Raw genomic sequence first — 16,698 nt, 5'->3', positions numbered from 1 at the left:
ATAACAAACAGTGGGTTTATACAGTAAGATTGATGAGAGTGCACAACAGTGAGTGGGTTCGTCATTTGAGTGACCCCTTCCACATACAAGTAGTGATGTTAACCAATGTTAATATAAAAATATTGATTATAGCTGCTTTAAACCCTTTTTGCTCAATTCCAATGCTCTTATAGAAGCTGCTCCCTTTCTTTTTAGGGAACTATTGAAATAACATGAAGTGTGGATTGAATGTCATTGTTTGCTAAAATGAATGTTGTTTTCTTACACATGAATGTTTTATTGCGTTGACTTATGTAGAACAAATTTCCGAACATTTTTTGTTCAAGAAAAAAAAAGAATCTTGAAGTATGGGTGTGCTTCAGAATGTAAAAAACAGTCCCTCAGTGGAACAAATCCCTGCTGGCCTCCTTGTTCCCATTGCCTGTGGCAGGATGAATGAGTTAATATGTAGTTATTGTGTGAGCTGGATATACTCACACACACTGCTCTGATATCCTACATCAATGGGCTATTGCATGTTAATGACCAGCTCTGTGAAGGCCCATTTGCACGAAATATGGACAGTGTAAAAACAAGCTTGGAGAGCAGGTGCTGCGGCCATTGAGTAGCTCATAACCAGGCCATATGGTTGTGGAGAATCTCATTTGACTGTGCACTCTCACAAAGACCTGACTCTAAAGAAACCCAAAGCCATTCCTCTGCTGTTGTGAAGACTCTGAACCCTCCAATAACCGTTTTCTCCCCTCATTTCTTCTTTCTCTTGTTGCATCAATGAACAGTGTATGAATTTGCATAATCGTCTATAGGTAAATAATAGTGTTGAGCTACTCTGCTGTGGACCTCATTTGAATAGAAATGATACCACTTTTTGGTATATAAGGAATCACTGAAGTGATAGCAAATGGATGAGAAAGTTAGGTTCTGGTAAGTAGTCTTCTGTGTAGAGGGTACAGTATCTCCATCTCCTTGCAGCATCTTCTCCTGCTCTCACACCACAACATGGATGAATGGGTGACAGCCACCCACAGTCTAACATCCAAAGAGTTTGGGAACAACATTTTTTTTTTTATTTCTGGGAATTGTTTGGAGTCAAAGGAGCATAAGACAATAATAAATAGCTGGTCAAAAGCCAAGTACCAACACAAAAAATCAAAGTGAACATACACACTGACTGATTTTGCATGAAAATGAATGAGAACAAATGACTTCAGCAATAAATAATGACATAAAAAAACAACATATTGCCAGAGGATAATATCATAAAAATGAGACATAAAATTAAGATAGACAATAACAGAAAAACAAAAAAAATGTAATGCAAAAAGACGAGTTGAGCAGACGAGAACATTGACATCACAGTTAAAAAAAGGAAGAAAGAAACAAAAAACACCTTTAAGTCAGTAAGTTACTAGCAATAGATCTCCAAATCCATCATAATCTGTCTTTATTCTCTCGTTGTTTGTTTTTTTTTAAATTTCCAATAAAAAAATAAATAACATGATTAAAGTAATTTCAGAATAGGGAGGAGTCCCTAATACAAGATCTGAGGGAGGTGTTTTCTATTTGACTTGACAGCTTCTGATGGTCAAATATTCATGTGACTGAAAAGAAACACCATCCAGAGAGACTGGAATTCTAATCTAACATTTGCTCCTGCCTAGAAATGCTCTTGTCCACATCATTTTTTTTTAAATCTCCAGGCGTTCCTGGCAAAAGAATAAAAATGATTCTCTGTCATGTTGCTACAGCAGAAAAATCAAATCAAATGGTCTGTCTATACAAGAAGAGGGTTTAAAAAAACTGAACAGAAACTTGAATTTTCTGTACGATATTTAACTGCAAAGCACAACGGCTATGATGTAATAAAATATGTAAACATATTTGCTGTTTTGACACAGTCGTCTGTGACAACAGATAGAATCTCACTTGTTCACACTGGAGAAAGTTTTTAGCCTGGATTTTTTTCTTGTTTAAGAATGCAAAAATTAAATCTCCGCCAGACAAAAATTATGATAATGCATTTTGTCACAGTATCTCAGGAAATGTAAAGAAAACTGGACCAAAAAAAATTTAATGAAAGAACAGAAAAATGCTATCAGAGATTTAAAATTCTGAGAAATTACAATGTATTGTGCAATTTGCCTGGTGGGTCCACTTTTGCACACTTGAACACCATCTAGAATTTGGATGCCATGCATAGCAGTTCAATCCTCAGCTGAGACGTGAGGGAGGGAGACAAAATATTGAGATACATTACTGTATCATATCCTGCTGAGCTGTCACTGAGCACTGCCTAATCAAGCCTGATTGGAAATCATCCTTCAAAAAAGACCTTAATTCAATAAATAAAGAAATTATCGTGAATAAATTTAAAAAACAAACAAAAAAGAAATAAAAAGACTGCTTTAAGTACACACATAATTTACCTCATATTGCATCCATGAAAGCTACATTTAATGAAACCCTTTGTAATGCAAAATCATGTTTTGACTTCTAACTTTCCTGACAATCATTGTTTCTTGAGGTCCCTCACTTACACAGATGCCAGCACCACGTCACATACACCTCACTTGCATGCTCAGAATGGCTGAAATGACAGTGATCATATTTTACAGGGTTACAACGGACAAGGTCATTAGAACTCCAAGGATCACACACCTCTTGAAAGAGAGTCACTTGGGGTCGTGTGGATGTTAGTGATGTTATTCACACTGCCAAATGTCTCCAGCAGGGACTCCTTAAAAAGGTCCACATTGAGTCCTGGTGAAGTTGTACTGCATTGTCTCTCCATAATGCTTACAATAGTAAGTGTGCTTCCATAAGCCAAAGTTATTTTGTAAATGTTTAAGTGACTCAGTAAGTCTTGAGTTCTCAGGAGATTTTATCCTTTTTAAATCACAGTTGCCAATATGGTACTGTCAAAATGTTTGTTCCAAACAGTTTATTTTTTATGTGTTGGGAAATGACTTGATTTCTATACATAATATTCCTTGTCCTTGTCTTTTGGTCTCTTGCTACTGGCGCTGCCTTTGGTGCTGCCGCTGGATGTTTTATCCTTAACCACAGTGCCATTGGTTTGCGCTGAGTTGCTGATGTAGTTGCGCGTCTCGTCCACCTGGTAGGAACCCTCGTCCCTGTTCCTGTATTTGTACATGGCGTAGAGGAGGATGAGGATGCAGAGGGCAGCAGCTGAGACAATGCCCACCACCATGCCCGTGGTACTGCTGGATTCCCGGATCACTTCTGAGGCCCCCGGGGGCACCCGCCGCACCACGCTGGGCACTGTGGGCAAGGCCGCAGGCACCGTGCGCAGCATGGGTGAGGTGATGAAGGGGCCCCGTGGCTTGGTGCCGTCCAGATCGAAGGATGTAGGTAGGGGCAGCAGGACTATGTCTGGCTGTGGGGGTTTTACCTCGCGGTTGTTCATTTTCCCAGCGGGCAGCTTGGGTGGCGTGTCCGAGGGGACCACCGCCGTTGGCGTGCCCCGGAGGTTGGGTAGAGGCGAGGTGGGTGTAGTCCTACCTGCCTCAGAGGCTTTGCTAGGCCTCAAGTCCTTGGCCTCCCACTTGGGTGCGAGGGCTTTGTAGCCACCTTCATAGGCCGATGTGGTCAAGATCTTATCTGTTACCAGGGAGAAGGTGGTGTAAAAATCTTCATCGTCAGTTGGGGGCAGGCTAGAGTCAAAAGCTTCGCCAGAGCCAAACCCCGAAATCACCATGCCATCATCATCATCATCATCATCACCATCATCACCACCATCACCATCATCACAATCATCGCTGCCTCGATCCGACAAGCAAGGTACCCCCGCCTCAGTGGCCATGGCCAAGGATTCTTTGGTGGTCTCAATAATGGTGAGAACGGGGCGGAGGGTTGGGGGGAGGGGGATGAAGAGAGAACGGGTGGATACAGGAGGGATGTCTATGGGGTCCTCGACTAGCACAGGGATGACTAACTCCCCTCCTGGAAAGTGAAAAACAGAGAAACAAGCACCAGTTAGAGTGCAGAAAGACGTTCCTCAGCAAAGCAAGAAGCAAACACGAAAAGAATCAGTAACCAAAGAACGTAAAAAAGCAAAGCTCAACATAGAAAGGAAATGAACTGAAGATAAACAAAGAAAAAATAAAATAAAATAAAATACTGTACCAGTGCAAAAACAATGAAACTCAGAACCAAACAAGACCCAAACTGAAAGAAAACAACAGCCATAAATAAAGTATACATTGCATCAAAAGGCTTTGAGGGATGCACGAGGGTGAGCCACAATAAACTGACTCCTCATACATATCCTAAATCTTCTCATATAGCAGAATGCTTTAGCAGAGCTACATTTATACTGCACTATTTGATGAGCTGAATGTATATTCAGAATTGATCATGACTATATAAAAAGTGTGAATTATTGTATATGTATATGCCACACAGTTTTGGCCCTTTATTTAGTTCTATCTGATAATGCTACATATTTCATATGTCTCCACATAAACTGTAGGTTTTAAGTGGCTTGTTTCATTTATCTTCAAGTGTAAATCCTTCTTAATCCATTCAAAAACTATGAGCACCAAAAGATCCGCTCTGTGGATAAAAAGAAACAGAGGGTATTAGCATTTGTTTGCAATTCAAGTACAAGCCAGTGGGCCTGAAAGCAAGTTAATTAAGTTTGAAATGAGAAACTGTTTGTAAGGTGTTTCATATAGCAAGAGGGAACTGTTATCTCTCAGCATTAGTAGGCTCCCCTATTTGCCCTAGCCTCTTGCCTTTTGACCCCTACAGTTACCGCAATGGCACAAAGTCACTAGGCAGTTCAATGACACCTGAAAGTTTGCTGATTTGCACTGTTTAATGAGATAATCTCACTTGTAAGATCATTAAATGTGTTCTTTATTTTGGAGAGTGATAATTGTGTAGTAATTATCAGATTCTCGAACTTAAAGGCCTAAAAACATTTCTACATCCACCCATTTATAATAAATCCATTTTCGAACACTATCTGCCACATTCTTTATTGGCTAAACCTGCTGTTTGAGTACTACAAAGCATTTGAAACATTCAGATGTCTATTGAAGCTGCTTATCCTCTTGCCAAAGTGGCTTGTTGTTACATTGCAAAGGCTCACAGACAGGGCACTATAAAGAGATGCAAACCTTTTGGAACAATAAAGAAAAAGAACACAACAGAAATGAAGGAAAACCAAAATAATAATTAAGGCATTGCAAAAAGAGTTCAGAGTTAGAGCAAACATTGTTAAAACATTCACAAAGTAAAGCCACAGATAGAGCTATCCAGAAAGGGATTAGTAATAAGTAAGAAGAAAAAACATGTAAAAACAAAGTCAGCTCGGAAAATCATAAAAGCCTACAAAAAACAGTTTTCAAAGGAAGAAAGCATACCATCAGTTTTGTCAACTTACATCAACAAATTGCCCGCATGATTTTGGCAGGAAGAAAAAAAATTTTACAAAAGAAAGTTGTGTAAGAATGCCTTTTGACAAGTTAGGTTAGTTTCGTTTTAACAGGTTCTAATTAATTAGTATATATTTCTCTTTTTAGACAGGATGGTAGAGGGAGGCAACAACACATACATCCACACATCATGACATGAAAAATAATCTTCACCATTCTGTTCAGGATATCTCTTTTTTTGTTCTTTTGATAATCATTTACTTTTGTATAAAAAAAGAAAACTGTATATCTATAATTCTTGCTTTAATAGATAAGTCTTTCCATAAATATCTACAGCCTGATTAGATGACTTTTTTTTTTTTTGCTCAACTTTAACATGTTCATCAGTAATGAACAAATGGATGACTGTACATATCTTAGAATCTCTACGTAAAGGGTTTGGGAGCAGGGAGTGTGAGACGGGGTGGGACCTATGAACATACTAGGAAGGAAATGACATAGATGGGGGTGAACGTGTACATCAGTTGCCATGTCCATGTAAAGGCGGCACGAAGCGGTCGGGCGGCATTAGAGCTTTTGGCTGTAAGGAAGGGATGGGGATATACAAACAATGAGCATATACATGCCCATCTACAAAAGAGAACAGCACTCTCAACACTGACAGTTTTACAAACCCTAAGCTGCAACTTCTTTTCCATGCACAAAATTAATCGACTCATTCATTGATTAAATCCAAATTTCAATCAGATATAGCTATTAAATGATAGGAGAATATTAGAGATAGCATAGAAACAGTTTGGAACAGTTTTCACATATAGTGGTGAGGGTGTATTTTGGAGGTAGCTTCTCTTTTTTCTCTATGAGGACATGACTATCAAATTCTAATACAGTTGTGCTGTTTCTTGTTGTGATACCCAATCTCACAGAACTTGTGCTGTTTGTTAAATACCAATTAATTCATAGAGAAAAGAGGAAGTTTCATTGTAATTAGGGAAAAAATGATCAAAACATTGGCAATAGTGATTCTTGGCAAATTAGCAGATACTTAAAATTTGAACATTTTCAGAAAAGAAACATAGAGATAAACATATATGTGTATTAACATATATGTACAAAGAGACAAAAATAAAAAAGATTAGCAAGCAAGAAAGTAAGGCATTAAATTTCTCACACTATCAAAGATGAACAACCAGAAAGCACACACTGAGGCAGACAAAGAGAGGGGGACAGTTTATAGGCAAAGTGTCACCACCTTCACTTAACTAATAATAAACTCTTTATTATTAGTTACTTCAATACATTTCTCTTGTTAGTATTTTTAAAACACAGGGTAGGGCGTGCAATCTGGATGTACGTCAGAGAAAGAGAGGTAAATCAGACATGGTTTTATTTTGGATTTTAGTTCCACTATGAGACGTTGGGTTAATGCATGCTTAAGTAAGTTGCATTTAGGGAGAGTAATATACAATAACAATACAGCAAGCCAAGGGTCAGCTAGGGGAAGGGGCAAAAGAAGGGGTCAAAGGTCAGGAAGAGGTCACTGCTACCAAAGGGCTGTAGGATATTCAAAGAAACCATTCATCAGCAGTTAACAGGGGTAGAAGGTGCACCACACGTGATATATAACCATCATAATATGGCATTTAGCCCCACCGCATATGCTAATTAATCAAAAGGGTCAGTAAATTGATAATTAAGCTTAATTGAGCTACTTTTTATTAAATGTTTAGATGCTCTGTGGTATAACCAACAGCCTTTGTTTGACAGATGAACACTGTGTTGGGAAGGAGTTCCACAAGAGGGCACAGGGTGGTTGGTTTATTTGTGCCTCTGGTGTGTTCAAGGAAATGTGAGAGGGACATTCGTCTTTATATATCAGGTTTTGGTTCTTCCTCTGTGGGTTTGTCACAGAAACTTCACTGATTTAGCAAAACTGGGTCTACGAGTTAAGCAATATTGAGGAAATATGGCATCTGTCACGCTGTACTGAGTGTGTATTATGTACACTAACGTTAATGTGAGTTTTCTGTCTGTCCAACCATGCTCCAGAGAATGCAGTAATGTCTGACATGATACAGAGTGGCTTTTTACTGTATGAATGTAGTGTGTGATCTTCTCTTTGATTAAATGCTAATGTTGCATGGCTATGGTCATACTCCAATACCAGCGCCAAACTATTTGCCTTGTTAAATAAATAATGGCAGCAAAAGTAAGTGATTTCACTGGGTCTTTATTTATCCAACTCTGCCCTTGTTGTCTTGGCCTTGTTTACATCGTTTCAGCTTTCTACGACTGTTAGCTTTGCACTTTACTGTATCAACAAAACACTTGGATGGGAGGTGAACTGCTGCAGTCAAGGGTCTCCAAGTCAGTGCAGAGGACCTTGATGTTTTGGTAAACACTTTAAGCCATATAACATCTTGCACAAGCGTTGCACATCTTTCTGCATTTCTGAAGCAGATAAACGCTGCAGTTTCTAATGGGTTTGCTTAACCAGATTGCATTTGTTTTCAACCATCGTTAAGATTGATGGGAATTTTATTCTAAGCCTCTGCCTCCCTGGCAAAAAATTCTCCACTCTGCTGGACCTACATCTAGTTACACTGTTTTCTTTCTTTTAAGGGAAAAGGGAGTCAGGACTTCAGATTAATAAGTATTTCTTTGTGCCTACTAGTTTGTAGGCACAAAAAAATTTAGGGGTAACTTCAGAAATTTAGTAGGCAAAAAGCCTTTGTTTCAATAAAAAAACTGATCTACAAAAACAAGACCATGAAAGAAACCGAATTTTAAAGCCATCCCCCTTTTCATCCCACCATGTAAGAAAGACTCTATCTGCTGCATGTCTCTGCTGACTTTTAAAGAGGAATTAAAGTAAATATAGTCACTAAATGGCTGATTAACTAACTACTCAGCAGCTTGAAGGCTACAGATGCAAAAATCTCAGAGAAGCAATTTCTCTTCATTTTCCTCCACTCCCTTTCTCCTTTCCCTCTCTTCTCCCTCCTGGCCTGATCCCCGTGTCCATCCAACATTTGCTGAGGCTTCCGAATGGAGATGAATCACAATGGTGTGTCAGGGATTTGACGACGCCACACGATAAAAGCGAAAAGCTGGTGCACCAGCACCAACCATGGATGGACTGAGTCAATGGGATTTCAACACTGCAATTGTGGGTGAGTCAGTGGTTTTGGGCACTAAAATCCCATTGTAGCGGCATGTATTATGCACAGAGACCTGCTGTAGCAGATTCATTCACCTCTACCCACTACAGGTAGGAAACTGATTAACAGAGAGCCAGCAACACACAGATTCTAAGTGTGGACACACTTAAAGGGAAATGCCAGGGATTATGTTGGTGTGCTTGGCAATGGCTGAGCATTCTAGAAACATGTACCTTAAAAACCTAAGCACTTTACCCCACTATTAAATTATCTTGCCGGAGCACACCCCTGCCAAAAGAAGCGTAATTTCGCAATAATGGACATTCATTTCCATACTAAAATTTGAACAATGTTCCATTTACAACAACAGGGAGAGGTCTGTCCTGTAAGGATGCATGAATCACCTCTGGCTGGAGGAAGAGCGCTCTTGTCCTGAAGCCAAGGTGCATGGCAGATAGCTCTTAATCCGTCACTATGTGGCTGGGGGCAGTCTGGTGTCTTAAATTGGCATCTTCATCAGGCGTGGCAACTTGCCCCTGTCAGCCGGTCGATTTGCTGTACAGCCATTAGACTGCACCTCTGCACTCGGCGGACATGTGTCAGCTGAATAACCTTTAAACTGATCTGGGGCCTGTGTTGAAGTGACAGCTGGCCGGATGGGACTTCACAAAAGCTGTAGCTGATGCCACAAGGAAACTCAGTGATCCATTCCTATCATACTTCATTCTGTACCCTAAAAGTGGCTATTCATGTACAGAAATGAAGAAATCACACAATATTACATCCATGCTTCTAGTCTAACATTAATTTGAGCCTCTGACTCTCAATTTTAACCACCCAAGGCAAATAATATGAAGCAACGCCTATAAATATGTTACATCTGTTTGATCTGCATTCCACTTGATCAAAGGCTGATAGGGTAATGGTACATAAAGGACCATTTATGGCCTTTTTATTAAATTAACAATCATTTTACAATCTATTTGACTGCAACGAACAGTGCAACAGTTAACCTGTTCAAAGAAATTAGTAGGAGGGTTGTCTTCTCTAGAAAAACAACTGAAACAGCCTACCTTTATGTTTATGCTCAGTAGCAATGCAGGAAGTAGTGTGATGTTTTTACAGTGTAGCAAAAAGTAAAGGTGTGGAAGCTGAGGTGATGGATGGGTGCACAAAGCATCAGGGTTTGTGTGCCATCTCCTACCAAAAGTCAATGTTTGTTTCCTTTGTCGATGACAACAATCTTCCCCTATCTCTCAACCTGATTTTTTGGCCACTTGGGGACAGCAAAACAAGCTGTAAACACAACATTGACATATTAACATCTTATAAAGTTGATACGGCAAATGTTTCCACAGTTGCCTATATACAAATCCAGCAGACAGAGAGTGACATTTGCATTCATTTGGAGTCTTACTTTTCTGGCCCCCAATGAATGTAAGTCAAAAAATAAATAAGTTAAACAATAATTACGGAGCCAAGTAAGGGGGTAATATTCCGAGAAAAAAACTCACAAAATTATTAGCAAAACTTGAATATTCTTTGAGATTATAGAGTAATACAGTTTTGAGAAAAAAACTCAGAAGTTCTCTGAGGTTAAAGTCACAAATTTATGAGAAAAACAACTCAGAAAAATAGTGTTTTTTTGTCAAGGAACCACACTGCTTCACTTTGCACGGCTGGATCAACCTCATTAAACCACAGACGCCACTTGCCTTGTAATATGCCTGCGGTGGATAGCCTAATCAAATGATCCTTTGCTATTGGATTTAGCAATAAGGAAATACTTGCGATTTTGGCCCAGAATCACCATATTATCAAAAGCATCTGGACTGAAGAGACATTGCTCTAAACCGTATCGCTTCACTTTGCAAGTCTGGATCAACCTTATCACACCAGAGATTTAACCAGTGATATCCTTGCATCTGTCAATTGTGATGTAGTTCCTGGCGTACAAAAGCTATCACCTCATCATAATCTGTATGTTGTTTTCTTCTGAACAGACCCATTTCACGGCAATGTCTCTTCAAATATCAGTTACAGACGCTTTCAACAAGTGGCCTTAGTTGTCTAAACTTAACCAAACCTTATACTTAGAGGATGCAGGTTAGAAAATATTCTTATGGGTCATTTTGGAAGGCCCTGACCAAGAGTTTTTTTGTCAGCTGGGATTGAGCACTTCTTTGTACATATTACAGGTACTTTCTGTACTATACTACTCAGTTTGCAATGGAACCACTTCAAAATACCTTTTTCATGGCAGACATATGGAACTGCTGTAGTAGGAATCAATACAGGTGTAAGTAATAACAATAATGATGACTCCATTCCATTGATGTGTTTCAGGTCCTAGGGATTGTGCAAACTGTCTCCCTGACACAGTTTACTGCCACCAGAGTAAATGTATCATCAATGTTATTAGTAACAGCTGTGCTTTTTTTGCTGGTATAACAGGTCAAAATATCTGCTGAGACAAAAATCTATCATTCTACATTTGTGCATTTTTAACATTGGTTAGTCCTAGTAACAGTTTGTATATGTGCTTGTTATGAGTATAAATTGAAAAAAATGTTTTTAATTGGGTCTAACTAATGTTAATTTCTTATAGGATTTTAGCATCTCATAGGCACTGTATGTACAAATCAGGTAGTTGTGGATTTATTTAAATAATTTGCATCAATTACTACAATATAATTACATATTAATCACAAAATTGTTCTGATTACATGGTAATGACAAGCTGCAACACTGTTAATCACTGTGAAATTAAATCATAAATTGACTTGGTATTTGCTGTTCTCTAAACTGAACATCTCTTTTTTAACCAGTCATTTCCAGGTGGTAGTTTTTGCTAGCTAGCTTCTTATTCAGCGGATTGTCAAGAATCACTGCACAATCTTTATTTGCTCTCTTGTGGAACTCACGTGTGATAAAGGGAAAAGGTAAGGTTTAACAGTTTTATTAAACACACAGACACCACAACCATGAGACAACCACGTACAGCGGACAAGACAGGCTATTTGGCAAACACAGACGGAGCACAGACAGAGACAGCAGGCACAAGCACAAAACATAAGACGCCTCTGAGGGAGGAGCTGCCGTGGGGAACAGTGGTGGTGCAGGCCCACTGCTGTAGCCCCGAACATACACTGACATGTAGTAGAAGCCAGCTGGGGTTAGCCTGAGACTTATGGGTGGAGAAGAAGCAGCACACAAAATGGATGCCAGTCATATCCATGCAGAATCAGGAGAGTAGGGGAGGTTAGTTTAGTTTATAGAGCTGCAGTACAGTCCAGTACAGTGTGCATGCCACAAATGCCTTCTACTTGGAGCAACAGATAGAATAGAAAAACAGATATACTTTGTGGCAATAAAAGTCTTTTTATGCCATCTGCATTCAAACAGACATGTATATGCAGAAAGGCTAAAAGAAAGAAGGTGGGTGAGACGGGATGTAGGGAGTGGGGTTGGGATGAGGGGGTGTAAGGCTTAACGCTAGGGAGGAGAGACAGGGAGTCATTCTTTCACACACAACTTTCTTGAGACAGAATGGGGTTGCCTGCACAAGGCCAAAAAAAGGATGATGGCAAGAAAAGATTTTGTTGCCGTTCATTTCCCTATGTTGTATCGAAAATGGGGGGAGGATGTTTCTTTAGAAGCCATATGGCACAAAAAAAAAAACACAAACGATGAGGAGGAGAACTTTGAATTTTCCAACCACCAAAAGTTCATGCGGCACAAGATGAGGCAAAAACGGGAGGAGCGGCTCTATCCTTACTTGGAGGATGGACGACGGATGATGAGGACACCAAAAAAAATAAAAACAACCACAGCAAAACAAGAAAATAAATTCACCCCACTCAACCCGCCCGAGCCCCAAAGTAAAACAAAAAGAAAAAGCTCAAATCTTAAGCAACCAAGCAGCTAAGTCCAAATTGATACAGAAGAGAGATGTTCATATGTGCATCACAATGAAAAAAAACAAACAAAATTCAACAGAAAAGAAATCAACATCATGTCATGCAACTGTTCATACGACTGGAAGCGGGACAAGGAATGAGGATATGAATTTCTGTGTCAACATGGTGAAATGTACAATATGTATGAGTGTGTATGACTACATATGTTGCCAGTATATGAGGGGAGGGTACCATGTTCTTTTCATAAAAACTTTTTATAATACATTTTGTTGCACCTCCACTTTTGAGAATACTTGGGTTTGAGGTTTTAATAGTCAGGACACGTAAAACACGTGAGCCGTAAAAAAACTGCCCATTCAATTTCAATAATCTCTGATTGAAGAAAGCAACTCATGCTTATAGATAAAGCACCTAAATACTGCATGAAGGCACGGAGAAAATGGCTTTCTATTCACATCAAAAAGCCATAAGCACAAGGACCTAACTGTGGTCATAATTTCAAGGAAACAAAGGCTATAACAGTGTGATAAGGCTTCAAAGTAAATTAGTTCCTTTCACAGATTGGAGGAAAATTTTAAAATTACTTGCAGAATATCTACTTTATTACATGGAAAGACCTAATTTCCGAAAGAAATAAAAAAAATGCTTGATTATCTGTTATGTTCTCTGAGCACACATAATGAAGTGAAAGGGCAATGTATTGTTTCATCTTAGGCTTAATATTAGCTGTGAAAAGTGGACATATGCTTGGTTCTATGCTGAGCCATATTTAGCAAGATTAATACAGCACCAATTAGTCTGCTGTGATGGTGTTTTGAAGGACAGTAAAGCAATCAAATAGCTTGAGCTGTTAATGATTTCCAAAGTGCCTAAGGGGAGATGCTTTTCATATACTGAGCCAGTTTCAACAGAGCTCACACTATCCTAGTTTACTCAATACTATAGGGATATGTGCCAACTGATCTTGGGCAAATGTGATTGATAGCTACTTTTTCAAAAGTTGTCCAAACCCAAGTTGTCTCAAAATAACTACTTTTAAATCTGCAGGTTTATTTCCAGCTCTGTTTTTATTTTCTAACTCCACTGAGTGAATGTCTTTTCACTTTGATCTAATCACAAAGTGATAAGCATGTTGGGTAAGTGTGTGTTTGTGTGTGTGTTTGTGTGTGTGTGTGTGTGTGTGTGTGTGTTTTGTGTGTGTGTGTGTGTGTGTGTGTGTGTGTGTGTGTGTAAAGGGAGGAGGGAAGAGAGACGATGCGCACAGAAATTCGAGGATATCTGTTCTCTATTAGAATGTTTCAGGTAAGGCAAGCCTCCGACAAAGAAAACAGAGGTACAAACAAGAGAAGGAGAAGGGAGGAGGAGGTTCTGTTGCAGTTAGTCTGCTACATATCACAGTATCTATGCTGAAAGCATCTTTGTTCTCGAAAGAATCTCAAAATGTATCCTCTGTCAATATAGACACACACACACGCACAGCAAGAGGAAATCAACCATGTACAGGACAGATACATTTTGAAGCATCAGTGTGGGCGACATGGGGCTTGATACTAATTTCGTACTTTGTTGAGTAAAGTTTTGCTCTCGACCGAATGCTGAGAGAACAAAATTAGTATCAATGCTTCGTCATGTCAGCAGCCAGTGGCCCCATAGCTAAGTGTAACTTGTTTTAGAGATGAAAAGTGTGAGCTTTAACTACAGTGGCTGATTTTAAGATGTATGAATTTACTTATTTACGGTTAAAGTTAAAGTTGTGACTTCCCGCAGAGAGCATGCTAAGATTATAGAAACTTAATTATGACTGCTTTCATCCATCTCCAAAGAGTTCTTTAAACTTTAGATATACACTGAGAACCTTTCACACTAGTGTATATTACTCACAGTAGGTACTGTTCGGAGGGCTTTTTGAAGTTACACTTGAAGCTCCCATGGGACATGATGCTAAGAGGAGAGGCTCCTCGGTAGCAAATCAAAGAAAGATAAGGAGAAATAGACCAGGTTCAGAGCAAGCACAACTCGACACACCCATCCCACCTGCATGTCCGGAGTCACACTCTTCTAGGTCCTCATCATCACTGGAGCACTCCGCCGACGAAACAATGTCATCTGTTGTCTGCGGAGAAAGAGACATATCCACACACACAAACACACACACGCACACACATGCACACACACAGGAAAATGTGGTTAGGCCTGGAGGAGTTTAGTGAGTCTTCAACTTGTCCACAGCCATTCCATCCAGGGATATCTCTGCAAACAGAGACCTCTCCGCCTGTCCTTTGGCTTCCACATATCACTTGGAGTCAATCATATTTCAAAAGGTTTATCATTCTTCACTTTATGTGCTTTCCACCTCCAGGGATAATTGTTTTCCTTCACCCTCCGCACTCTACCTCTGATTATTTATCGCCCCTCTCCTCCTCCGTCATCCACAATCAATGGCCCCACCAAGCCCTCAAAGATCAACACCGTCCCAGCTTCTGATTTGTGCTAAAGGGTTCGGAGGGAGGGAGGGATGAGGTGGCAGACTTGCTAGCTACAGCCGGACCAGCGATGGATTATCTGCACCCTCCAGTTCCCACAATTCTGATTTATCCCCTTGCCCCCCCCTCCTTTTTTTCGAGTCGACCCATGGAGGACAGAGGGGGAGGTTGTATTTCAGCGGTGGTGTGCTGGGCAGCCGGCATTTATTAGAATGAATCAGCGGCGCGATAAAATAAGCCCTGTCACCAAACAGGGTTATGAAATCAGAGTGCTGATTGAGTTTTCAAGTCCTGGCCGAGGTTGTGGGGCTCTAAATATCATTGAGTTTGACAGACTAATGAAACACGCCCCCATGCTTGTACTGCTGCTTTCAACAGGGCCCAGAGAAAGCTGTCTACCTTTTCCATGAGCACAGACACACACGCATGCTGATGTTCAACATGCATGTCTACCAAACCTCACAGAGAGAAAGTTGATTTTCCAAAGCATATTTCTAATGTGTACTATGATTATGCATGATGGGCTGAGCTATTTTCTGTATCAGATTTGATAATGTGTTAATGTGTGTTGGTGTTAGTGTGCATAATGCACCACATTATGTACTGTACTCCAGCATGATGAGGCAAAAAAGGAAGCAAGAGGGGAGGCAGTAAACTAAATTGCTGAAAAATATGGCCCCTTGGTAAACATGACATTATTTATTGAAGCCATATTACAGGCATAAAAATCTTGGTTATTGCTGAAATAGGGTTTATTGCTTGTTATTATGATAGCGGCAGATGTGGGAGGCAGGGCCAGAAAGAAAGAGATGAAAAAGCCAAGGCACTTCAAAGTCTGTTCAAGCAATTCCAGCCTGAGACCATGATACCATAACCCAGGATCAACTGAAAACAGTGCCTTTCTCTTGTCCATTCATGCTGCATTTCTCTGCAGCTGATGCTAACAGCATCTCAGCACAGAGCAAATATTTACACTGCCTGGGTTACAGCAGCTTCAAATAGCCTTATCTATATGTTCATTATAATACAGATTACAGTAACTCTGATTACAGTACCTGTGTAGAGTGGTTTCTCTAAAAAACCTGGTAAATTAAGTGCATATAAAGGCATTGGCTGCAGCAACACAAGGTTACATTAAGTATGAAACAAGAGATATTAAAAGGCATCTTGTTCTACCATCTTAACACTGTAATAAATTTGTAATTTCTTTAATTTCTTGTGCATAAAGCAAATAAAATAGGTTAAATAAACTGTAAATGTGACAATAAATGTAAACTGTGAAATTCTGTAATTAGCCATATTTAGGTTTTATAGGAGATTCTTCTCATGTCAAATCAGTCTGTAAAAATTAGCTCTCATTTATTTTATACATAGTCCCTACAAGATGCCGGGCAAAAGAGGAGAAAACCCTTGTAAAACTACTATAATCATCATACCATCAGTCTTCCTAAATTTTCAGATGCTTACAGTATCAATGCAGCAATTCATTACATATAAACAGAAGGCAATTTTATGACAGTCACAACCTTACATTTTGCTTTATATATTCCTGGACACTGTCACATTGTAGGCTAAAAATAGGCATGAGAAATTTTATATTCTATCTAATAAATGTTCAGATCATTTACTATGGCAGTGGTTCCCAACCTTTTGTGTTTGAAATACCCCCACAGCCACATCAAATGAGCTCACACAACTCTTTATCAAAACCCATCATTTTCCAGATGTAATT

The 16,698-nt window shown here is 39.5% G+C and overlaps 1 protein-coding gene across 2 annotated transcripts in view; it reads right to left on the bottom strand.

Moving 5' to 3' along the window:
• Window positions 1-1,077: 1,077 nt before the first annotated feature.
• nrxn3b (neurexin 3b) overlaps window positions 1,078-16,698 on the bottom strand; it is a 270,387-nt gene continuing 254,766 nt past the window's right edge. The window contains exons 22-24 of one of the 2 annotated variants that reach the window (XM_040125526.1): window positions 14,507-14,596; window positions 5,863-5,872; window positions 1,078-3,282 (exon numbers count right to left, since the gene is read on the bottom strand). In XM_040125526.1, coding sequence (XP_039981460.1) covers window positions 2,975-3,282; window positions 5,863-5,872; window positions 14,507-14,596 — 408 coding nt within the window. In that variant the 3' untranslated portion in view covers window positions 1,078-2,974. Of the gene's footprint in view, window positions 3,964-5,862; window positions 5,873-14,506; window positions 14,597-16,698 lie in introns of both variants that reach the window. The other variant, XM_040125524.1, reaches the window with a different exon arrangement.

Source organism: Xiphias gladius, chromosome 4, assembly GCF_016859285.1.
Source record: "Xiphias gladius isolate SHS-SW01 ecotype Sanya breed wild chromosome 4, ASM1685928v1, whole genome shotgun sequence".
NCBI classification, from domain to species: Eukaryota; Metazoa; Chordata; class Actinopteri; order Istiophoriformes; family Xiphiidae; genus Xiphias; species Xiphias gladius.
Note: the sequence above shows the minus strand (reverse complement) of the source record. Positions and strands in the feature narration are given on the sequence as shown.